Source organism: Monodon monoceros, unplaced genomic scaffold (genome assembly GCF_005190385.1).
Source record: "Monodon monoceros isolate NGI ecotype Baffin Bay Population unplaced genomic scaffold, NGI_Narwhal_1 Super_Scaffold_3, whole genome shotgun sequence".
NCBI lineage: Eukaryota > Metazoa > Chordata > Mammalia > Artiodactyla > Monodontidae > Monodon > Monodon monoceros.
Genome location: NW_021703780.1, coordinates 66,005,629 through 66,032,122, shown reverse-complemented (window position 1 = coordinate 66,032,122; position 26,494 = coordinate 66,005,629). Strand labels below are relative to the sequence as shown.

Genomic DNA, 26,494 nt, shown 5'->3' with positions numbered 1-26,494 from the left:
CAGCAATGTTTTGTAGTTTTCATTGTACAAGTCTTTCACTTTCTTGGCTAAGTTTGTTCCTAAGTATTTTATTGTTTTTGATGCTATTGTAAATACATTTGGGGGGATAATTTTCTTTTAGGATTGTTCATTGTTAGCAACTGATTTTTGTCTTCAATTTTTTTTTTTTTTTTTGCTGTACGCGGACCTCTCACTGTTGTGGCCTCTCCCGTTGCGGAGCATAGCTCCGGACACGCAGGCTCAGCGGCCATGGCTCACAGGCCCAGCCGCTCCGCAGCATGTGGGATCTTCCCGGACCGGGACACGAACCCGTGTCCCTTGCATCGGCAGGCGGACTCTCAACCACTCCGCCACCAGGGAAGCCCTGTCTTCAATTTTGTATCCTGCTACCTTGCTGAATTCATTTATTAGTTATAACAGTATTTTAGTGGAACCAAAACTCTGGTGCTGGTATTTTTCCTCCCTCTAGAGGGAGCTCCTCATCAGCCAAAATACAACGCCTTGGAAAATGCTTTTAAAATACCTGTTTTGAAACGTTTTCTTCTTCATGTGATTTGGTTGCAAAAAGGAAAGTAGTTCACTCATAAAAATTCTCATAGTTTTAACACTTAAAACTTTGGAAATATAATTTCCTCACCTACTTGTAACTTACTTATACTCCCCTCCCCCCACCAAACTGTATTGGTTTTGGATCTATTTGTTAAAAATATTAAAATGCAACACCTTCTGATTTGTTTGTAGAATAGCTGTTTGTCATTAGGAAATATAGACATTTTAAGGCTAATAAAACCTTTGCATAGTTGCTGGATACAACTGGAAAGTGTATTGAATTAGGAGGCAGAAACAAGAATGCTAACTTCCCTCCAAGCATCAGGGCTTTATGATAGTCTTTTCCAGTTTCAGCAGCCATTAAAATCAACGTCAGAGGGAAGTGAGCTTAAATTCCAGACCAGCATATCACTGTAGGACAAAAGGTTAAACCAGGACTTTGCCCAAATAAGAAGAAAAACCAATCACCTGCAAAGGACATGAACAGACAGTTCATAGATAAAGAAACAGTGGGGCAGGAGCAGGGGGGGGGGGGGGGGCCCGCACAGATTCTGAACATATGCAAAGATGCTCAACTCACACATAAAAGAGAAATAAAAAGTTGATTGCTGATGACAGGTTCTCCAGGTTGGTAAGGGTGAAGAGAAACTATTATATGTTGTTGGTTAGAATGTAAACTGGCAAAACCTCTCTTTGAGTAACAATTTAACAAAATCCATCAAAACAAAAAATGCACAGACCCCTTGATCCAGCAATTCTACTCTGGGAAGTTTTTTCTACAGAAATACTTCCAAAAGTTAGCATCCACTTGACATCAAAATCAGATTAGGTCAGCACAGGAAGAGAAAACTATAGGTCAATCTGACTGATGAACCCACATGGCAAATATTAAAAAACTGAATCCAGTGATGATTTCAAATAATACTTAAATGAGTAGAATTTATCTCATGAATGCAAGTGTATTGATCATTGCTCTTTTTAAAAAAAATTTATTTTATTTATTTATTTTTGGCTGCATTGGGTCTTCGCTGCTGTGCACGAGCCCTCTCTAGTTGCCACGAGTGGGGGCCACTCTTTGCCACAGTGCGTAGGCTTCTCATTGCGGTGGCTTCTCTTGTTGCGGAGCACAGGCTCTAGGCACGAGGGCTTCAGTAGTTATGGCTTGCGGGCTCCAGAGGGCAGGCTCAGCAGTTGTGGCACATGGACTTGGTTGCTCTGCAGAATGTGGGATCCTCCCAGACCAGGGTCGAATCTGTGTCCCCTGCATTGGCAGGTGGACTCTTAGCCACTGCGCCACCAAGGCAGCCTGATCACTGTCTTTAACTACAAACAACACAAGCTGTTTAATATTCATTTAAGCAGAAAATAAAAGTACTGAAACAATACTTACTAGCTCACCAGATTTTCAGGAAGCCTGAAGAGCAGGCTCAGAAACAGAGCAAAGAAAACCTACATATCCAGAACCACAGAAAACACCTCACCCTAGAACCAGCCTGATGAAGATTCCACCATGGGCACAAAGGATGCTCTCTTGATTTTCTGGATCCCAAGCCACAAGTTGAAAATCCCTAGTGGGTACATTTGACTGGCCAAACCTGTCACATGTCTGCCCAGCAGCTAGGGAAGCTGGGAAAGCAAGAAATTGGCATTTACAGCTCTATAATTAGAAGCAAGGGGCTCAGGTGCCAGGTAGTCTTAAATATGGCCAAGGCCCACCACTGTGAGGATATTTCCACAGTAAAAAAAAAATCTATTGATGTAATTTACAATATTAACAGATATAAGAGGAAAACCATGTAATCCTCTCTACAGCTGCAAAAAGAAAAACATTTAATAAAATTCTTCATTAAAAAAAAAATTAGGGACTTCCCTGGTGGTCCAGTGGCTAAGACTCTGTGCTCCCAATGCATGCGGCCTGGGTTCAATCCCTGGTCAGGGAACTAGATCCTGCATGCATGCCGCAACTAAGAAGTCTGCATGCTGCAACTAAAAGATCCTGCGTGCCACAACAAAGATCCCGCATGCTGCAACTAAGACCCGGTGCAGCCAAAATAAATAAATAAATATTTTAAAAAAATCATTTGTAATTCTATACAATAGCAATGGAGATTTTAAAAATGAAATTAAGAAAACAATTCTATAATAGCATCAAAAAGAATTACTTAGGGAAAAAATTAACCAAGCAGATGCAAGACTTGGACACTTAAAACTATAAAACACTGTTGAAATAAATTAAAGGAGACCTAAATATATGGAAAGATATTTTGTGTTCATGGGTCAGAAGACTTAATACTCCCCCAGTTGACCTACAGATTCAATGCAACCCTATTAAAATTCCCACTGCCTCCCCCATTTTTTTCAGGAATGGACAAGCTAATCTTGACGTTCATATGGAATTGCAAGGGTCCCAGAATAAAACAGTCTTGAAAAAGATAAAGTTGGAGGATAGATATATAAATCAATGGATGAGAATTGAGAAACCAGAAGTAAACCTATAGATCTATGTTCAGTTCATTTCAACAAGGGTACCAAGACAAAGGAAAGAATAATCTCTTCAACAAATGGTGCTGGGACAACTGGAAAAGCCCATGCAAAAGAATGAAGGTGAACTCTTAGCTACCTCACAACATATACAAATATTAACACATAATCGACTGAAGTCCTAAGTGTAAGAGATAAAACTAAAAAACTCTTAGAATAAAAAACACGGTGGGGGCTTCCCTGGTGGCGCAGTGGTTGAGAGTCCACCTGCCGATGCAGGGGACGCGGGTTCGTGCCCCGGTCCAGGAAGATCCCACATGCCGTGGAGCAAAAAAAAAAAAAACCACAGGGGTAAATCTTTATAACCTTGGATTTAGCAATGGATTCTTAGCTATGACACCAAAGCACAAGCAACAAAAGAAAAATACCTAAATTGGACTTCATCAAAATTTAAAACTTTTGTGCATAAAAGAACATTACAAAGAAAGTGAAAAGACAACCAGAAGAATGGGAGAAAATATTTTCAAATCATATATCTGGTAAGGATATGGTGTCCAGAATATATAAAAGACTCACAATTCAACAACAAAAAAGACAAGTAAGCCAATTAAAAATAAGCCAATTAAAAAGTGGAAAATGGTTTGAATAGACATTTCTCCAAAGAAACATATATAAATGCCCAAGAAGCACATGAAAAGATGTTCAACATCATTAGTCTTAGAGAAATGCAAATCAGAACCACAATGAAACACCACTTCACACTAGCATGGCTATAATAAAAAATAAATGGAAAACAACAAGTGGAGATGTGGAGATTGGTAGGAATGTAAAATGGTATAGCTACTGTGGAAAACAGTTTGGTGGTTCCTCAAAAGTTAAACAGAGAATTACCAGGTGACCCAGCAATTCCACTCCTAGGTATACACCTAAAAGAATTGAAAACAGGTGTTCAAACAAATACCTGTACACAAATGCTCACAACAGTACTATGCACAATCACCAAAGAGAGAAAACAATTCAAATATCTGTCAATTTACAAATATATAAACAAAATGTATCTATACAATGGAATATTATTTAGCCATAAAAAAGAATGAAGTTACTGATATATTCTACAACATGGATGAACCTTGAAAACATGCTAAGTGAAAGAAGCCAGACACAAAAGGCCATATAATATATGATTCTATTTATACAAAATGTCCAGGATAGGCAAATCCATAGAGACTAAAAGCAGACTAGTGGCTGCCAGGGTGTGGGGCAAGGGAAAGAAAATGGCAAATGACTACTTAATGGGTACAGGGTTTCTTCTGGGGATGATGAAATTAGAAACTGGACTTAGATAGTAGTGATGGTAGTACAACATCGTGAATGCACTAAAAGCAACCGAATTGTGTACTTTAAAATAGTTAAAATGGTTAATTTTACACTATATGATTTTTACCTCAATTAATTTAACAAGATACACAGAAACATACACGGTTTTCTATTTCTTTAGGTACATGGATGTTCTGTGTCCATAAATGCATAGCTAATTGTCCAGGATACCCTCCAAGCTGGGAACAGTAATAATGTAAGGCAGAAAACACTGATTGCCAAGCAAAATTTATTTTGAAGTGTATGAATTAAAAATAAATTATATAAACTATAATGGAAAAGACTCTAGAAAGAATATATATATGAATAAAACTGAATCGATCTGCTATACACCAAAAACTAACACAACATTGTAAATCAACTATACTTCAATAAAAAAATAAATAATTTTAAATAAAAAATTTAAGTCTGTGCATGGCATAAGGTCTGAAAGAATAGCTCTGGGGGTAAATTTCAAGGGAAATCCCCTTTCCACCTTATATGTCTCTGCATTTTTTGAAATTTTAGAAACAGACATACTATATTTATAATCAGGGGAAAAAATTAAGCAAGAAAAAGAGAAGCAGAAGCTGGAGAGGGGAGCAGTGAGGAAACATAGACCAAGGAGTGTTGTCTGTGAATGCTTAGTAGAATTCAGGGAATGCATCTTCCCCTTTGGCCCCATGTGCTGCCACTTTGTGAATAACTACAAAAGCGTGAACATAAAAGGGGCTGGCAGGTTTTTCCAGGGACTTTTAGAAGGAGACAAAGCCAGGATATTCTGGCAACAAACAGCCAGGCCAGAGTGGCGCAGGGGAGAGATCCACAAGGAACAGTGGGATCTAGTGTTCTGACCATGGCAACCCAGCCTGGATGGACTGAGCCTCAGAGTGCTGGCCACAACCACAGCCCCCTTCTAAGTGATTCCTTCTTCGGAATCCAGCAGATTGGGCTGGAAGTAGACACCTGACACCAGGACCAAAGGTTCAATGCAGTGATAGAGGCCTTTGAGATGGCTGATACCAGCACTCCGCTCACCCAGATTGCAGACGTTAAAGGAAGCAACAGGGTCCACTCTTGAGGACTTTTAATGTGATGCAAAGAGGTTGCTTGCTTGACAATAGCGCCAGAACCTGTAAGACATGCCAATGGACAGTACCATGGCAACTAGTATGAGTCATGGTAAGAGGGCTCAAATACACATAAACAGGAGCCACAGCACATGGCCCCACGAGCAGTGGGCACCCGGCAAATCCTCATGCAGAAAAATGAGCAATACCATGCATGCTAAAGGCAGAGCCAGAATGGCCTCCCAAATTCCAAAGGACTCACAGCATCTCTGCATCACCTGCGTCTGCAGTTCCAGTCCTAACTCTGAATCCTAGAAACACAGCTCTCTGTGAGCTCCCATGGGCCCTTGACACACAGTTGCATTCTTATAGCACAGCAGGGCAGACCTAGGTTTTGTGGGAACTGAAGCTTATATAATTTGGAAGGCCTACTTTAAGAAAAAGAATACAAAATTACAGACTTAAAATTAGGCAAGTGAATATTTAGGACAAGTAAAGAAATCACATCAAATTACACATTTTAGGGCTGCCCTGGTGGCGCAGTGGTTGAGAGTCTGCCTGCCGATGCAGGGGACACGAGTCTGTGCCCCGCTCTGGGAAGATATCACATGCCACGGAGCGGCTGGGCCCGTGAGCCATGGCCACTGGGCCTGCGCGTCCGGAGCCTGTGCTCCGCAACGGGAGAGGCCACAACAGTGAGAGGCCCGTGTACCGCAAAAAAAAAAAATTACACATTTTAAAAAGTTGGCAAACATAACAAACATTGTTATGTTTGTTATGTCACAAACATAACAATGTATATATTACTTAAGTGTCCTACCTCTATAATATTTTTCCTACATGTTTTGCTGCATAACCTTTGATTACTTCTTCATATGATGATTTTACAATATGATTTTCTATAGAAACTTGTTTATTATTGACATTTGAGATGCATAAAATGTGATTTCTTGTGCCAACATATGCACCATTCACAGCGGTTCTGGTTGGTTCCCTATAATCGCTGGAATTCTGATAAATTCTACTTCACAAAATTTATACCAAAAAAAGAAAAAAAGCTTAGAATGTTTATAACTGTGTCACTGCGTTATCAAACATATTCCTGACAAAGACAAAACTTCAATTTTAATCAGGCATCAATGAGAACAGAATCTACCTCTTACAGTTTAACATGCCTGATAAAAGGAAGAATTTTCTACAGACCGGTTTTTGTCTCCATACTTTTCAAATCTTGCTTTTCCTCCCCTGTACATATACTTCTGCTGCCGGGCACTGTAGGGAGTATCCATATCACCACAGCAGCACTTCTGTCCCAATATCCTCATACCATGATACAGGTGAATGGATGACGTAACTGGAAGGAGAACTCCTGGAAGCCATTGCTAGCAGAATGGCTAGCAAGAATTTACCTATTCCCAGGGGTGACTGTGAACCACATAAACCTATCACATTAACCCAAACTAAGTATATCCCAACTCAGCTTACCCTTAGTCACATTCCAAAAGAAACTGCAGTCATTCCATGGCACCCGACAAGAAAAGGGTGACAGAGGGGGTCAGAGAGGTGGAGACAGAGGCCCTCTCCAATTGCAGCTAAAATATCTTGCTTTCACAAACTTAACAAAAAACATACTAGCCCATGAACACACTGCTTGGATCCCTCCCAAAGGCTCTGACACTTAAGCTTCCATAAATCCACACTGGTGATGAGTAGTCCTAAGTAAAATCCCTTACTTGAAGGAAAGCTGCATGAATCTCTCTCTTCACTGCCACCAGCAGGAACAGATATAAGTGACTGGAAGGTGTAGAAAGAGCAAGACTTAAGACACCAGTTAAGTCTGAGAAATAAACTGAAAGCAAGAGATAACGGCAGGCCCCCAAAAATGATGGGAATCAATAAATAAGGTGACCGGTCAATCCCTAAGGAAATACAAACAAAAGAAGAGGAGAAAGAAATGTGGGTGAAATGTGGATGGACAGGACCTGATGAGGGGAGCCTTGTGTGCAGGTGGGCGGAGTCTAGTGATGGGGGTGCCTAACAGTTGAGGGCGGGGCTAAAGACTAGGGTGGCCTAACTGATAGATGAGTGGAGCCTAAAGACCAGGGTCATGGGCACACAAAATGTAAGTGAGGCCCATATAGAAGGGATCTGCCCAGCGGATAATGAGCAGTGTCTAAAGGTGAGTAGGAGTTTGGAAATAAAATGGATGGGGCCCAGAGATGAGAGGCCAGGGCTACCTGGGCCAGGCCCCCTTTCCTCCCAGCACCAGAGGTGGGTCTAGAAGTGGGAGGGTACCCCACTGAGCATCTCCATGTTCTTCCTTCCCCCGATCAGTTAGAGAAGGCAGCCATAAAGATTCAGTCATGGTGGCGTGGCAACATGGTACGCTGGACGTTACTGCATGCAGCACTCAGGGCCTGGGTCATCCAGTGCTGGTGGAGGTCGATGCAGGCCAAGATGCTGGAGCAAAGACGGCGCCTGGCACTAAGACTCTACACCTGCCAGGAGTGGGCAGTGGTGAAGGTGCAGGCACAGGTTCGAATGTGGCAAGCCCGCAGACGGTTTCTCCAGGTGCACCAAGCGGCCTGCATCATCCAGTCTCACTGGCGCTGGCATGCCAGCCAAACCCAAGGCCTGATCCAGGGCCGCTATGAGGTTAGAGCCAGCCGGCTGGAGCTCGACATCGAAATCCTCATGACCTAGGGTGCTGGCAGAGCCAAGGAGACTGGATCTCTCTTCCAATAAAGACATTTACTGACCATGGTCTTGCCCTCTGGAAATCAGACCCATAGATGAGGGATCAGCCCCTTACCTTCCTGCCTTCCACCCAAAGAAAAGATTTCCTGGCATCGTCTTAATGCCCATGCCAGGGCAACTCACACTAGGCCCTTGCTCCTAATGCAAACCTGACCAATCCTGTGCCCAAAAGAAACCTCAGGGCCCAGGTCAGTCTCTGACACCTCAGCCAGCCTGATCAGAGCTTCCTCCACAAGTTGGGGTAGGCATTGGGCTTTATTTTTCTGCAGCCCCTGCCCAGCCATCTCCATTCAGGGTAGGACTGGCTGCAGTCAGAGCCAGCTGGGAAGGCCAGGATTCCACAGGTCTGTGATTGGCAGGGCCCTCAGGGCCAGCACAGAGCTTAGGAGGGAGCCAGGAGGACAGGGTACCCCAGCTGAGCAACAGCAGGACAGGCGCTGTGCCTCAATGGGGGATGGCCAGCCAAAGCCAGCCCCTGGGGAAGGCCAGCACAGGAGCTGAGATGCTGCAGCTGTGCCTGCTGCCTCCCTCCCCAGGGGCTGAGAGACAAGGCTTCCCTTCCCTGTGCTGGCCACTTCCTAGGAGAACCACGCATGGGGTTGAGGAGGGGAGAGAGAGCCTGGGGATTGGAGTGGGTAAACAAGCAGAGGAGGATTAGGGGTGGGCAGGGGGGGATGGCTGTCCCTCTGCCATTGGAGGTCATTAGCTTGGGGACGCAGCCTCTAAATCCTACCACATCCTCAGAAGCAGCTGTGCCAGCCTCCCCTCAAGCTTCCCTCTCTTCCCCAACCCTCCCGCAAACTACCACACCCTCTGCTGGGCCTGCCTCAAGTGGGTACTGATGGAACTCTGCTTTGCTGAGTCTCTCATTATCTCTTGGCATTTATGTCTCAACCATCTCTGAACATGATCTCTCATTCTCTGCTTTGTCATCCATGCCCAAGATCCCTCACTCTCACCCTGTGTCAGATATAATGTTTGTCTGAACCTGCAGCCCAGAAGTCTGAGGTCCATGGCCCTCCCCAGAATTTTGCGATGGGTGGCCTTGCAAGGGATGGGAAGACCAGCTGGGGAGGTGTACAGAAGTCAGAGGTCTTCATGGGCCTTGCAACTGGGTAAGGTTTTCCCTCACCACAGGGCCTATTGTGTGTGTGTGTGTGTGTTTGGGATTCAGGGCAGGGTGTCCCTAGAAGCGCTGTGACAGATGTGAGAATTCAGGGTTCAGTTCAATATCCATCACCTCCAGTAGCTGCAGGTGACAATGATGCAGCTAGGTTCCTCACTCTTCCAAGGGATCCCTTTTAGGAGCTTTGGCCACAGCTCTCTCCTCCCATACTGGCAGCAGTGAGTGGTAGGAAACTGGTTAGGTCTGCAAACTGAACATGACAGGAATTCTGTGTGACCAGCCCATTAGGCGCCCACCCCTGCAGTGAGAGGTGTTTAAAACCTGTGCTGGCAAGAATTTAACTCTCTGATTCACAACCTACATTGGGCATTGGAATACTCTAAAACACACACAAAAAAATACTGATGCCTGGGCCCACCCAGAGATTCTGCTTTAATTGGCTGGGAAGTGGCCTAGGCACTGGAGTTCAATGTGCAGCCACAATTTGAAAACCGCTGAGTTAAGTCCTTCCCAGCCTGGATTATATGCCCGCCAATCAGCCTGTGTGGTCCCACCTGGGGACAGTCGTGCAGAATTCCAAGCTGAACGCTCAGTGGGCTCAAGGTAATCAAGGCTTTCTGCTCTCTGATGAGCTAAGAATGCAAAGTAAAATGTGGATCTAGAGGCAGAGCTGCTTTGGGTCAAAAACCTTTGGAAGCAGGAAGATGCAGCTCCTCCTGAGAGCTGGGCCTGAGATGGGGAGAGGCTGTTGGGGGAAAGTAGGCTGGGCCTCTTGTCCCAGGTAGAGGGGAATCCCAGGAAGATGGCACCACACAGGTGTGAACAATGGAGACGCTGGGGCAGCCCAAGAAAGCCAAGTTTCATCCAAAGTCTTCACCACCACCTGCAAGAGTCCCTTCAAAGATTAGGGGTCTTGAGAAGCCAGGGATGGTCTAACCCCATGGATGCTGGGCATCAGAGAGCCCCAGGCAGAGGAATGAAGCATAGAACAGGAGTCAGGAGAGAAGCTCTTTTAGCAGCAAGGTCTGTGGCTAGTTGCCTAGATTTGTGGAGCCATCTTTCTCTCCTTAGCAGGGATGAGGCCACATGTGGGATTTCTTAGAGGTAGACCTCTCAGAACCTCATAGATCCTCTTTTCTGTTCCCCACCATCACTGAGAACTGAGCTGCATAAGGAACTCTTCCTGAGAATACACTGAAACACTGAAGTGGGGATGGGAGGAGCATGCTTGCAGCTTTGAGTCAGAAGTGAGCCTAAGAGAACTCTGGGGGACTTGGTATCCCCATTCATGCTCCTCCCCTAGGTGACATCATGGCCCCAAGAGATATGTGACCCAGGCCTGTTCAACAAAGAAATAAACTGACCCTCAGATGGGCCTAGCCTCCTGGGTCCCTAAGAAGGTAGTTCAGTAAGTGAAGGCTCATCTCCTACAGGTCCCCTTCAGGCCTGGAAAAGGTCCCCAGGTTACATCTAGTCTCTTTGCCACAAGACGCCCACCCCATGCTCTCTAGCCCCTTACCTCATGCATCACCAACCTCAGATCTGATCCCACTGCTCCAAGGTCTCCATCCTGCCTTGTCTTCTTTCTCTTTCCCACATGTCAAACCCTAAATGAGATGCCCACAGCCACTGCCATGCATGTCTGGCAGCTTGAGTGGGCTGACCAACATCCCGCTGGATCACTCACACACATTCACACACATTATCGAAGGACACTGGTTCTGACCACTACCCCACCCACTCCCATTTTGCCGGGTGGATGTTGCTGGTGTAAAGAGGTCTTTGTTCAGCTTTGTTTCTAAAAATCAAATTTGTTCAGGTGCATCATAAATTAGTAGTCTGGAAATAAGTGCTTATTATGTAGAAGGGCTGGACTGAGTTGAGAAGAAAATTTGTTTTCTGGGCACTCCCAAACTGGGCTTTCATATCTTCAGAACAAAGAACTTAGGATAGAGTGTGACCTTAAAGAGGGTGACCACAGATTCTGACAGCAAAAGGGGGTAGGGCACAGGGCAGGTAGAGAAAGTTCCAGACACACAGGAAGAGACAAAAGCCCATTCACTGCCCCGAGACAGAGGAGTGTGAGGGGGCTTAGGTACTGCTGCAGCCTGCTGCCAGATCCTGCCCTTAGCCCCTCCCCTCAGGTCACTCCAGTAGGCACAGGGGAATCTGCGAGACGCTGCATGGTTCAGAGGCAAAAAGTAGTAAAAGCCAAGGAAGAGGGAGTTCCTTGGTGGCCTAGTGTTTCAGATTCTGGGCTTTCACTGCCATGGCCCGGGTTCAATCCCTGGTCAGGGAACTGAGATCCTGCAAACCATGTGGCGTGGCCAAAAAACAAAACAAACAAAAAAGCCAAGGAAGGTACCAAAGTAGTGGGTCTAAGGGCTGCCCTCATTGAGCCCGGTATGGGGCTGGGAAGTAGCCAAGAGTCCCTAGACCCCCAAGATGGGACAAGTAAGACATGCCAAAAGGACTGGTGGTCCCAAAGAGGCCTAGGACAGAGACAAGAAGCCACAGACTGTGGCGACCTCACCACCTGAGGCCAAGGCAGGGACCATGGGCATCATAGAAGGTGGATTTAGGTCTGTGGGTGGGGGACACAGTAGGATTATCTATTGGGGGCGGGCTAAAGACAACATGGTTTCCAGGAGAGCAGGCAGGACCACCCACAAGACCCAACCCAGGAGGGGAAAGTGGGAGGTATCAATGAAAGATGTTTGGCTATGAGTTGATAATTGTTGAAGCTGGAATGATGTCTACTCTGTCTCATTTTGGATGTGTTTGAACATTTCCACAATAAAAACATAAAAAAAAACTTTAGTATAAATAACAGAAGAATGAAAATTACTTAACTTCCATAACAGTTGGGAATTGTACTGGGCTCTTAGGAATAGAAACCTGAAAACCAGTGGCTTAAACAAAAGTTTGTTTTCTTCTCCCATAAATAAAGCCCAGCAGTGGCAAGGCCAAGGTACAGCAGCTGCATAATATCAGGAGGTCCCATCTTCTCTGTTTCCACCCTGCACTCCTAGGATGGGACTAGTCCTCTTACTCTAGGATGACTCCTAGAGTTCCAGCCATCATGTCTGCATTTCAGGAGAGTAGATGAAGAGCAAAAAGAGAAACACTTCTGCCAGCTGACTTCATTTCTTTTAAAGACCTTTCCCAGAAGGCTCACTCACGCAGCCCCCTCCACTTATATTTCATTGACTAGAACTGTTACCAGACCTTCCCGGCTACAAGGACACGCATTGCCGCCAGGTGTAACCAAAGAGGCTAGATTCTGCTGTGATGCAAACTTCCAAATCTCAATGGCTTAACGGAAATGTACTTCTCACTCACACAAATCTGCGGGGCTCCAGGCAATTCTCCATGCGGTGTCCCTCCGGGTGCTTGCTCAGTCTTCCAGGCTGCTCCATGCTTACACCACCTCCATGTGGATATGAGCTCCTGTGATTGCACTCCTTGAAGTAGGGGAAGGAAGGACTGGAGAGAAGAGCACCAGCGTTGTAGGTTTCCACTTGGAAGTGTCTTATTTCACTTCTGCTCACTTTTTATTGGCTCAACAGCCATGCAGCTGTGTCTAACTTCAAGGAGAAGGAAAACACAATCTTCCAACATGCCTGAAAGGAGAGGGAACAAGAATGTTGGTGAACGAGTCAGTATGCCCCATGTCAGGGTGCCGTTTACATGATAGAATAGAGAGTAGGTATGGAGGACGGGGGGCAGGCAACCAGCAGCCTCAGCCACAACTCCTAAAACGTTAGAGAAAAAATATGAAGAAGAAATCTCCATCAATTCAATGGAAGTATGAAACGGAAAAAAATAAGAAAGCAGGATAGAAAACCCAAAGACGGGAATAAGTCTGTATTAAATGGAAATGGGTACAATTCATCTATTAACAGAATCTCATATTAGGTTTTTAAAAATATCCAACCATATGATGTTTTATAATGGACACATCTAAAATAAAAGAAAGCTGGAGAATGAAACTAAAACAACAGAAAAACATAAAGCAGAAGAGAACATTTAGCTGTTTAAAAACACATTTACTCTCCTCTCTCCTAAGATCTAAGGAAAATGAAAAGAAAGCAATTAACTTCACCAAAAAAGCTCACAATTGGGAACAGAGTGAAACAAGGGCCGTCAGAGGATAAAGAGGACCACAATTCTGGAAAAGGGAAAGTAAGAGGAGATGGGTACCAGATGAAGCAGGAAGGAGGAAGCTGAAGAACAAATGCTCAGAGGGGCAAAAGGATGACGAACCAGACTCAAACACAGGCACCCGACTCCAGGACCCAGGCTCTTAACCATTCTCCCAACTGCCTCCTCCAGGAGATTTGTGGCTCTGGCTGTAAAAAAAAGTCCTGATAGGAAACTCCGTGGTGGCCCAGTGGTTAGGACTCCGTGCTTCCACTGCAGGGGGCACGGGTTCAGATCGGAGAACTAAGATCCTGCAAGCCGCGTGGTGAGGCCAAAAAAACAAAAAACTCCTGATGGAACGAAAGAATATGGAACTCACACTCCTACATTTAAAAGATAAAATGAGTATTGAGGGCAATGGGCAGTCTTGCCACCATGAAGTTCTGCAAAATATAAAACAACAGATCATTCCAAGTAATATAAACTATTCCAAAGTATAGAAAGAGCAGAAAGTTATCCAACTATCTTTATGATGCTGGCATAGCACTGTTATCAAACCCAGACAAGGAGAAATACATCTACACGTGGAACAACTCCTACATAACACCTACTGAATGCTGGCAGAAGACCTCAGACCTCCCAAAAGGCAAGAAACTCCCCACGTACCTGAGTAGGGCAAAAGAAAAAAGAATAAACAGAGACAAAAGGATAGGGACGGGACCTGCACCAGTGGGAGGGAGCTGTGAAGGAGGAAAGGTTTCCACACACTAGGAAGACCCTTCGCGGGCGGAGACTGCAGGTGGCGGAGAGGGAAAGCTTCGAAGCCGCGGAGGAGAGCACAGCAACAGGGGTGCAGAGGGCAAAGCGGAGAGATTCCCGCACAAAGGATCAAGGCCGACCGGCACTCACCAGCCCGAGAGGCTTGTCTGCTCACCTGCCGGGGCGAGTGGGGCTGGGAGCTGAGGTTCCGGCTTCGGTTGGAGCGCCGGGAGAGGACTGGGGTTGGCGGCGTGAACACAGCCTGCAGGGGGTTAGTGCGCCACGGCTAGCCGGGAGGGAGTCCGGGTAAAAGTCTGGACCTGCCGAAGAGGCAAGAGACCTTTTCTTCCCTCTTTGTTTCCTGGTGCGCGAGGAGAGGGGATTAAGAGCGCTGCTTAAAGGAGCTCCAGAGACGGACGCGAGCTACGGCTAAAAGCGCGGACCCCAAAGACGGGCATGAGACGCTAAGGCTGCTGCTGCCGCCACCAAGAAGCCTGTGTGCGAGCACAGGCTACTATCCACACCCCTCTTCCGGGGAGCCTGTCCAGCCCGCCACTGCCAGGGTCCCAGGATCCAGGGACAACGTCCCCAGGAGAACGCACGGCGCGCCTCAGGCTGGTGCAACGTCACGCCGGCCTCTGCCGCTGCAGGATCGCCCCGCACTCCGTGCCCCTCCCGCCCGGCCTGAGTGAGCCAGAGCCCCCGGAATCAGCGGCTCCTTTAACCCCGTCCTGTCTGAGCGAAGAACAGACGCCCTCCAGCGACCTACACGCAGGGGCGGGGCCCAATCCAAAGCTGAGCCCCTGGGAGCTGTGAGAACAAAGAAGAGAAAGGGAAATCTCTCCCAGCAGCCTCAGAAGCAGCGGATTAAAGCTCCACAACCAACTTGATGTCTGTGGAATACATGAATAGACAACGAATCAGCCCAAATTGAGGAGGTGGACTTTGAGAGCAAGATTTATGCTGTATAACTTTGCGTCCACCATTTGTCCTAGGGTTCTATCCGTCCGTTTTATTTTCCCTAATAATTATTTTTTATTTTAATAACTTTATTATATTTTATCTTTATTTTATTTTACTTTATCTTCTTTTTCTTTCATTTTTTCCTTCTTCCCTCCTTCCTTCCTCCCTCCTTTCTTTCTTTCTTCTTTCTTTCGTTCCTTCCCTCCTTCTTTCTCTCTCTCTCTCTCTTTCTTTCTTCTAATTCTTTCTTTCTACTTTTTCTCCTTTTTATTCTGAGCCATGAGGATGAAAGGCTCTTGGTGGGGCAGCCAGGAGTCAGGGCTGTGCCTCTGAGGTGGGACAGCCAACTTCAGGACACTGGTCCACAAGAGACCTCCCAGCTACAAATAATATCAAACGGCGAAAATCTCCCAGAGATCTCCATCTCAACACCAGCACCCAGCTTCACTCAACGACCAGCAAGCTACAGTGCTGAATACCCTATGCCAAACAACTAGCAAGACAGGAACACAACCCCACCCATTAGCAGAGAGGCTGCCTAAAATCATAATAAGTCCACAGACACCCCAAAACACACCACCAGATGTGGACCTGCCCACCAGAAAGACAAGATCCAGCCTCATCCACCAGAACACAGGCACTAGTCCCCTCCACCAGGAAGCCTACACAACCCACTGAACCAAGTTTAGCCACTGGGGACAGACACCAAAATCAATGGGAACTACGAACCTGCAGCCTGCAGAAAGCAGACCCCAAACACAGTAAGATAAGCAAAATGAGAAGACAGAAAAACACACAGCAGATGAAGGAGCAAGATAAAAACTCACCAGACCTAACAAATGAAGAGGAAATAGGCAGTCTACCTGAAAAAGAATTCAGAATAATGATAGTAAAGATGATCCAAAATCTTGGATATAGAATGGACAAAATGCAAGAAACATTTAACAAGGACCTAGAAGAACTAAAGATGAAACAAACAACGATGAACGACACAAAAAATGAAATTAAAAATACTCTAGATGGGATCAATAGCAGAATAACTGAGGAAGAAGAACGGATAAGTGATCTGGAAGATAAAATAGTGGAAATAACTACTGCAGAGCAGAATAAAGAAAAAAGAATGAAAAGAACTGAGGACAGTCTCAGAGACCTGTGGGACAACATTAAACACACCAACGTTCAAATTATAGGGGTTCCAGAAGAAGAAGAGAAAAAGAAAGGGACTGAGAAAATATTTGAAGAGATTATAGTTGAAAACTTCCCTAATATGGGAAAGGAAATAGTTGATCAAGTCCAGGAAGCACAGAGAGTCCCATACAGGATAAATCCAAGGAGAAATACGCCAGACACATATTAATCAAACTGTCAAAAATTAAATACAAAGAAAACACATTAAAAGCAGCAAGGGAAAAACAACAAATAACACACAAGGGAATCCCCATAAGGTTAACAGCTGATCTTTCAGCAGAAACTCTGCAAGCCAGAAGGGACTGGCAGGACATATTTAAAGCGATGAAGGAGAAAAACCTGCAGCCAAGATTACTCTGCCCAGCAAGGATCTCATTCAGATTTGATGGAGAATTTAAAACCTTTACAGACAAGCAAAAGCTGAGAGAGTTCAGCACCACCAAACCAGCTTTACAACAACTGGTAAAGGAACTCCTCTAGGCAAGAAGCACAAGAGAAGGAAAAGACCTACAATAACAAACCCAAAACAATTAAGAAAATGGGAATAGGAACATACATATCGATTATTACCTTAAATGTAAATGGACTAAATGCTCCCACCAAAAGACACAGATTGGCTGAATGGATACAAAAACAAGACCCATATATTTGCTGTCTACAAGAGACCCACTTCTGACCTAGAGACACATACAGACTGAAACTAAGGGGATGGAAAAAGATACTCCATGCAAATGGAAACCAAAAGAAAGCTGGAGTAGCAATTCTCATATCAGACAAAATAGACTTTAAAATAAAGACTATTAGAAGACACAAAGAAGGACACTACATAATGATCAAGGGATCGACAGTAACACATTCATAGTAGGGGACTTTAACACCCCACTTTCACCAATGGACAGATCATCCAAAATGAAAATAAGTAAGGAAACACAAGCATTAAATGATACATTAAACAAGATGGACTTAATTGATATTTATTGGACATTCCATCCAAAAAAGACAGAATACACACTTTTCTCAACTGCTCATGGAACATTCTCCAGCATAGATCATATCTTGGGTCACAAGTCAAGCCTTGGTAAATTTAAGAAAATTGAAATTGTTTCAAGTATCTTTTCCGACCACAACGCTATGAGACTAGATATCAATTACAGGAAAAGATCTGTAAAAAATACAAACACATGGAGGCTAAACAATACACTACTTAATAACGAAGTGATCACTGAAGAAATCAAAAAATACCTAGAAACAAATGACAATGGAAACACGACGACCCAAAATCTATGGGATGCAGCAAAAGCAGTTCTAAGAGGGAAGTTTATAGCAATACAATCCTACCTTAAGAAACAGGAAACATCTCGAATAAACAACCTAACCTTGCACCTAAAGCAATTAGAGAAAGGAGAACAAAAAAACCCCAAAGTTAGCAGAAGGAAAGAAATCATAAAAATCAAATAAGAAATAAATGAAAAAGAAATGAAGGAAATGATAGTAAAGATCAATAAAACTAAAAGCTGGTTCTTTGAGAAGATAAACAAAATTGATAAACTATTAGCCAGACTCATCAAGAAAAAAAGGGAGAAGACTCAAATCAATAGAATTCGAAATGAAAAAGAAGTAACAACTGACACTGCAGAAATACAAAAGATCATGAGAGATTACTACAAGCAACTCTATGCCAATAAAATGGACAACCTGGAAGAAGTGGACAAATTCTTAGAAATGCACAACCTGCCAAGGCTGAATCAGGAAGAAATAGAAAATATGAACAGACCAATCACAAGCACTGAAATTGAAACTGTGATTAAAAATCTTCCGACAAACAAAAGCCCAGGACCAGATGGCTTCACAGGCGAATTCTATCAAACATTTAGAGAAGAGCTAATACCTATCCTTCTCAAACTCTTCCAAAATATAGCAGAGGATGGAACAGTCCCAAACTCATTCTACAAGGCCACCATCACCTTGATACCAAAACCAGAAAAGGACATCACAAAGAAAGAAAACTACAGGCCAATATCACTGATGAACATAGATGCAAAAATCCTCAACAAAATACTAGCAAACAGAATCCAACAGCACATTAAAAGGATCATACACCATGATCAAGTGGGATTTATTCCAGGAATGCAAGGATTCTTCAATATACGCAAAACAATCAATGTGATACACCATATTAACAAATTGAAGGAGAAAAACCATATGATCATCTCAATAGATGCAGAGAAAGCTTTCGACAAAATTCAACACCCATTTATGATAAAAACCCTGCAGAAAGTAGGCATAGAGGGAACTTTCCTCAACATAATAAAGGCCATATATGACAAACCCACAGCCAACATCGTCTTCAATGGTGAAAAACTGAAAGCATTTCCACTAAGATCAGGAAGAAGACAAGGTTGCCCACTCTCACCACTCCTATTCAACATAGTTTTGGAAGTTTTAGCCACAGCAATCAGAGAAGAAAAGGAAATAAAAGGAATCCAAATCAGAAAAGAAGAAGTAAAGCTGTCACTGTTTGCAGATGACATGATACTATACATAGAGAATCCTAAAGATGCTACCAGAAAACTACCAGAGCTAATCAATGAATTTGGTAAAGTAGCAGGATAAAAAATTTATGCACAGAAATCTCTGGCATTCCTATACACTAATGATGAAAAATCTGAAAGTGAAGTCAAGAAAACACTCCCATTTACCATTGCAACAAAAAGAATAAAATATCTAGGAATAAACCTACCTAAGGAGACAAAAGACCTGTATGCAGGAAATTATAAGACACTGATGAAAGAAATTAAAGATGATACAAATAGATGGAGAGATATACCATGTTCTCGGATTGGAAGAATCAACATTGTGAAAATGACTCTACTACCCAAAGCAATCTACAGATTCAATGCAATCCCTATCAAACTACCACTGGTATTTTTCACAGAACTAGAACAAAAAATTTCACAATTTCTATGGAAACACAAAAGACCCCAAATAGACAAAGCAATCTTGAGAACGAAAAACGGAGCTGGAGGAATCAGGCTCCCTGACTTCAGACTATACTACGAAGTTACAGTAATCAAGACAGTATGGTACTGGCACAAAAACAGATAGATCAATGGAACAGGATAGAAAGCCCGGAGATAAACCCACGCACATATGGTCACCTTATCTTCGATAAAGGAGGCAGGAATGTACAGTGGAGAAAGGACAGCCTCTTCAATAAGTGGTGCTGGGAAAACTGGACAGGTACATGTAAAAGTGTGAGATTAGATCACTCCCTAACACCATACACATAAATAAGCTCAAAATGGATTAAAGACCTAAATGTAAGGCCAGAAACTATCAAACTCTTAGAGGAAAACATAGGCAGAACACTCTATGACATAAATCACAGCAAGATCCTTTTTGACCCACCTCCTAGAGAAATGGAAATAAAAACAAAAATAAACAAATGGGACCTAATGAAACTTAAAAGCTTTTGCACAGCAAAGGAAACCATAAACAAGACCAAAAGACAACCCTCAGAATGGGAGAAAATATTTGCAAATGAAGCAACTGACAAAGGATTAATCTCCAAAATTTATAAGCAGCTCATGCAGCTCAATAACAAAAAAACAAACAACCCAATCCAAAAATGGGCAGAAGACGTAAACAGACATTTCTCCAAAGCAGATATACAGACTGCCAACAAACACATGAAAGAATGCTTAACTTCATTAATCATTAGAGAAATGCAAATCAAAACTACAATGAGATATCATCTCACACCAGTCAGAATGGCCATCATCAAACAATCTAGAAACAATAAATGCTGGAGAGGGTGTGGAGAAAAGGAAACCCTCTTGCACTGTTGGTGGGAATATAAATTGATACAGCCACTGTGGAGAACAGTATGGAGGTTCCTTAAAAAACTACAAATACAACTACCATATGACCCAGCAATCCCACTACTGGGCATATACCCTGAGAAAACCATAATTCAAAAAGAGTCATGTACCAAATGTTCATTGCAGCTCTATTTACAATAGCCCGGAGATGGAAACAACCTAAGTGTCCATCATCGGATGAATGGATAAAGAAGATGTGGCACATATATACAATAGAATACTACTCAGCCATAAAAAGAAACGAAATTGAGCTATTTGTAATGAGGTGGATAGACCTCGAGTCTGTCATACAGAGTGAAGTAAGTCAGAAAGAGAAAGACAAATACCGTATGCTAACACATATATATGGAATTTAAGAAAAAAAATGTCATGAAGAACCTAGGGGTAAGACAGGAATAAAGACACAGACCTACTAGAGAATGGACTTGAGGATATGGGGAGGGGGAAGGGTAAGCTGTGACAAAGCGAGAGAGAGGCATGGACATGTATACACTACCAAACGTAACGTAGATAGCTAGTGGGAAGCAGCTGCATAGCACAAGGAGGTCAGCTCGGTGCTTTGTGACCGCCTGGAGGGGTGGGATAGGGAGGGTGGGAGGGAGGGAGACGCAAGAGGGAAGAGATATGGGGACATATGTATATGTATGACTGATTCACTTTGTTGTAAAGCAGAAACTAACACACCATTGTAAAGCAATTATACTCCAATAAAGATGTAAAAAAAAAAAAAACAGACAAGTATTCTGAGGATCTAATACTGTACTGAAATTGAAATTTGCTTACAGAGTAGAACCTAAATGTTCTCACCATATATATACATATGTTAACTAACTAGATGGGAAGAATCCTTTCATAATGTAATTATATATCAAATTATTAAAATGTATAATTTTATTTCTCAATTACATTTTAATAAAGTTTAAAAAACTCCTAAAAAAACCCCAGAGGTAAATTAAGACCACTGTCCGTAATGGTGGACTGTTAAAACCCTAAATAGAATATTAGCAAATTACAAACATCAATTTTTGTTTCCTCATTTGTTTGTCTGTGTTTGTGTTTGTATTTTTTTGTCACACCATGTGGATTGTGGGATCTTTGTTCCCCGACCAGGGATTGAACCCTGGCCCTCAGCAGTGAAAGCAGAGTCCTAACCACAGGACCGCCAGGGAATTCCGCAAACATCAATATTTAAATGTGTATACATAATGACAAAATAGGCCAGGAAACCAATGATGGTTCAACAGTGAAAAATCCATCATTGTAACTGATTAATTCAAAGGAGAAAAAAATCATATGATGAAAATTAAGCACTCATTCTCATTTTTTAAAAAAATTACTAGTAAAGTGTAAAGAAAAGAAACTATACTAAGGATACAAACAATAAAAAATATATATGGGGCTTCCCTGGTGGCACAGTGGTTGGTAGTCTGCCTGCCAATGCGGAGGACAGGAGTTCGAGCCCTGGTCCGGGAAGATCCCACATGCCGCAGAGCAACTGGGCCCGTGAGCCACAACTACCTAGCCTGCGCGTCTGGAGCCTGTGCTCCGCAGCAGGAGAGGCCGCGGCAGTGAGAGGCCCGTGCACCGCGATGAAGAGTGGCCCTCGCTCGCCGCAACTGGAGAAAGCCCTTGCACAGAAACGAAGACCCAACACAGCCAAATATAATAAATAAACTTATTTAAAAAAAAAAAAAAATATATATGTATATATATGGATCTCACATAACTCAATAGCATAAAAACCAAGCAACCTGATTTAAAAATGGACCAAGGGCTTAATAGATATTTTTTCAAAGAAAACATACAAATGGCCATCAGGTACATGAAAAGGCATTCAACATCACTAGTCATCAGGGAAATGCAAGTCAAAACCACAGTGTGATACCACCTCAAACCTATTAAAATGCCTATTATCAAAAAGACAATGGGCTTCCCTGGTGGCGCAGTGGTTGAAAGTCCGCCTGCCGATGCAGGGGACACGGGTTCGTGCCCCGGGCCGGGGAGATCCCACATGCCGCAGAGCGGCTGGGCCCGTGAGCCATGGCTGCTGAGCCTGCGCATCCGGAGCCTGTGCTCCGCAACGGGAGAGGCCACAACAGTGAGAGGCCCGTGTACTGCAAAAAAAACAAAAAAAAAGGACAAGAAATAACAAGTGGTGGTGAGGATGTGGAAAAAAGGGAACCCTTGTGCACTGTTAGTGGGAATGTAAATTGTTACAGCCACAATGGAAAACAGTATGGAGTTTCCTCAAAAAATTAAAAAGAGAACTACTGTATGATCCAGCAGTCCCACTTTTGGATATATTTGGGAAGGAAATAAAATATTCATCTCAAAGAGATATCTGCACCCCCATATTCATTGCAGCATTATTCACAACAGCCAAGACATGGAAACCACTGAAGTGTCCATTGACAGATGAATGAATAAAAACAATATTGTTTTGGCTATTTTGGGCCTTTCGACTCTACATACAAACTTAAAATCAGTTTGTGGATATCCACAAAACAACTTTCTGGGATTTTGTTTGGAATTGTGTTGAATCTGTAGATCAAGCTGGGAAGAGCTAACATCTTGCAATATTGTATCTTTCTATTCACACACATATTCTCTCCATTTATTTAGTTATTATAGTTTATATCTTCATCAGGGATTTACAGTTTTCCTCATATAGATCTTGTACATATTTGGTTAGAATTATATCAAGTATTTCACTTTGGGGGATGCTGTGTAAATGGTAATGTTTTGTTTGTTTGTTTGTTTTTGTGGTACGCAGGCCTCTCACTGTTGTGGCCTCTCCCATTGTGGAGCACAGACTCTGGACACGCAGGCTCAGCGGCCATGGCTCACGGGCCTAGCCGCTCCGCAGCATGTGGGATCTTCCTGGACTGGGGCATGAACCCGTGTCCCCTGCATCGGCCGGCGGACTCTCAACCACTGCGCCACCAGGGAAGCCCGGTAATGTTCTTTTAATGTCAAATCCCTCTTTTTTATTGCTTTTACGTGGGAAAACAATTGACCTTTGTATATTAACTTTGTATTCGTCAACCTTCCTATAATCACTTAGTTCCAGGAGCTGTTGTATTCATTCTTTCAGATTTTCTACATAGATGATCATGTCACCTGAGAACAAAAACGGTTTTATTTCTTCCTTCCCAGTATGTATACCTTTCCTTCCTTTTCTTGTCCTATTGCTTTAGCTAATGGTGTTGAAAAGCAGTGATCTTGGTCTTGATCTTAGCAGAAAAGCTTTGAGTTTGATTAAGTATGATGTTGGCTGTGGTTTTTTTGTAGCTGTTCTTTATCTAGTTGAAGAAGTTCCCCTCTATTTCTATTTTGCTGAGAGTTTTTCATCATGGATGTTGGGTTTTGTCAAAGTATTTTTCTACATCTTGATATGATCATGTGATTTTTTTCCTTCGCCTGTTGAAGTTATGAATTACATTAACTGATTTTAAAATTTGAACCACCCTTACATAGCTGAAATACACTCCACTGAATTGTGGTACAATTCTTTTTATACATTGTGAGATTTTTTAAAATTAATTAATTTATTTATTTTTGGCTGTGTTGGGTCTTCATTGCTGCGCATGGGCCTTCTCTAGTTGCGGTGAGCGGGGGCTACTCTTCGTTGCAGAGCACAGGCTTCTCATTGTTGTGGCTTCTCTTGTTGCAGAGCACAGGCTCTAAGCACACGGGCTTCAGTAGCTGTGGCACGCAGGCTCAGTAGTTGTGCCTTGCAGGCTCTAGAGAACAGGCTTGGTAGTTGTAGTGCATGGGCTTAGATGCTCCACGGCACGTGGGATCTTCCCAGACCAGGGCTTGAACCCATGTCCCCTTCATTGGCAGGTGGATTCTTAATCACTGAACCACCAGGGAAGCCCCTACACTGTGAGATTTGATTTTGTTAATATTTTGTTGAGAATTTTTACATCTATGTTTGGGAGAAATGTTGGTCTATAGTTTTCATTTCTTATAATGTCTTTGGCTTTGGTATTAGGGTAATGCTGGTCTCATAGAATGAGTTAGGAAGTATTCCATCTGTTTCTATCTGAAGAAATTATAGAGTATTGATATAATTTCTTTTTTAAATGTTTGGTAGAACTCACCAGTGAACCCATTTGAGCCTAGTACTTCATATTTTAGAAAGTTATTAATTATTGACTCAATTTAAATAATAGATATGGACCTACCAGATTATCTATTTCTTCCTCTGTGTGTTTTGGCAGATTGCGTCTTTTAAGGAATTGGTTTGTTTCATCTAGGTTCAAATCTGGGAGCACAGAGTTGTCCAAAGTATTCCTTTATTGTGTTTTTAATGACCATAGTATGTGTAATGATGACATTAATGTGGTATCTGACATTAGTTTGGGGCAATTATCAGACATTATTCCTTCAAACATGGCTTCTGTTCCTTCTCCTTCTGGCATTCCCATTATGCGTATCTTACACTTTTTGTAGTTGTCCCACCATTTTTGAATTTTCTGGGTTTTTTTCTTTTCAGACTTTTTCTCTTTGCTTTTTAGTTTGGAAAGTCTATTATCATATCCTAAGTTCAGAAACTCTTTCCTCAGCCATGTCCATTCTGCTGATGAATCCATCAAAGGCATTCTTCATTTCTGTTGCAATTTTTTTTATGTGTAGAATTTCTTTCTTTCTTTCTTTCTTTTTTTACTTATTAGATTACTGCTGTATTATAAAAGGATATAATTCAGGAACTGTCAGATGGAAGAGATGCACAGGGTAAGGTAGGGGGATGGAGAGTGGAGCTTTCTCTTCAGGTACCACTCTCTCAGAATCTTCATGTGTTCACCAGCCCAGAAGCCTAGAATTTCTTTTTTTAATTTTTTCTTAGAATTTCCATCTTTCTGTTTACATTATCCATCTGTCTTGGATGTTTTTTCATTAAAGCCAACAGCATATTAATAATATATTTTTTTAAATTCTTGGTCTGATAATTCCAACATTCCTGCCATATCTGGCTCTGGTTCTGATGCTTGTTTAGTCTCTTCAAACTGTTTTTTGTTGTTGTTTCTTTGTTTTTTTATTTGTTTTTGCCTTTTAGTATGCCTTGTAATTTTTTTTTGAAAGACAGACGTGAAAGCAATTGTGGTAAATAGGCCTTTAGTAATGTAGTGGTAAGGTGTGGAGGGAGGTAAAGCATTCTATAGTTCTGTGATTATGTCCCAGTCTTTTGGTGATGCTGTGTCCCTGGACTGTAAAGTTCACCAGTGCTTCTAAGTTTTTTCCTCCTTGCATGGAACAGATTGGCTGGAGGGACTGGAGTTGTGTATTTCTCTTCCCACATGTGTTAGCAGAGCCAACCAGAGTTGAGTATTTCTCTTCCCCCTTGTAGGTTAGACTGTGATGTAATGCCAGCAGGTTAGGCTCTGGTAAAAATAGTTTCTCCCGAGGACAGGCCTTGTTAAGGAAACAGAATGCTCTTGCATACTTCAAAATGATTTATTTCCCCTCCCCCTGTCAGAAGCACAAGGGTATATTTCTCTGATATTCACTGTGAGGGCCTGGTAGAGTTTCTGGAGATTAAACTCACAAAATGTGAGAGCTCCACTATGGCTAGGGCCCCCTGGTGTTTTTATCTCTCATGCTTGTCCACACTGAACCTCCAGCAATTCCTCAATTATATGTCAGGTTTTCCTACACTTACACTGGTTCCCATGGAGGCTTCTGCTCTGATAAGTTATGATTCTCTGTATCCATCTATCTGTATCTTCAATTTGGTGGGCAATGGTTTGCCCTGTGACCTTACTTCTCTGACAGAATAAGAAGAGTTTTTGATTTTTTAGTTTGTTCAGTTTTTTACTTGTTATGATGGAGTGAAGACTTCTAAAGTCCTCACATGATGGACTGGAAACCATAAATCTTATCATTAATTTTTTATTCTAGTTATTGTATTTCATTTCTGTAAGTTTTATTTGGCTTTTCTAAATTTGCTTGATTATTATGCATAATTTCTTGTTTCCTGATGAATGTTTTATATTTGTTTTTCACTTATTTCAAAATATTGCAATAGTTACTTCATTTCTGTGCTTGACCATATCAATATCTTAAGTCTCTGCAGATCCATTCCTGCTAATTCTCACTCTCATGGTGCCTTCTTTCCTTGTATGTTTGGTAGGGTTTTTAAAATGTGATCTGCTCATTTTACCTGTGAGAATTACTTGATTCCTGGGATGAATATAGGTTCCTACAGAGAGGATTTT

General features: G+C 42.7%; 2 protein-coding genes across 3 annotated transcripts in view; one reads left to right on the top strand and one right to left on the bottom strand.

Moving 5' to 3' along the window:
• Positions 1 to 26,494, bottom strand: part of LOC114907918 (IQ domain-containing protein F2-like) — a 91,962-nt gene that overhangs the window by 45,026 nt on the left and 20,442 nt on the right. Inside the window, 1 exon segment of the mRNA XM_029244029.1 lies at positions 12,682 to 12,962. Coding sequence (XP_029099862.1) covers positions 12,682 to 12,758 — 77 coding nt within the window. The 5' untranslated portion in view covers positions 12,759 to 12,962.
• IQCF6 (IQ motif containing F6) lies at positions 7,557 to 8,218 on the top strand. Of its 2 annotated transcripts, none has more exons than XM_029244033.1 (2): positions 7,557 to 7,578; positions 7,791 to 8,218. In XM_029244033.1, the coding sequence occupies exons 1-2, from the start codon at positions 7,564 to 7,566 to the stop codon at positions 8,157 to 8,159; spliced, it is 384 nt and encodes a 127-aa protein (XP_029099866.1). In that variant the 5' UTR covers positions 7,557 to 7,563; the 3' UTR covers positions 8,160 to 8,218. The 2 variants fall into 2 exon arrangements, with proteins under 2 accessions (XP_029099866.1, XP_029099867.1); XM_029244034.1 differs by lacking the exon at positions 7,557 to 7,578 and adding an exon at positions 7,663 to 7,681 and having other exon boundaries at positions 7,786 to 8,212.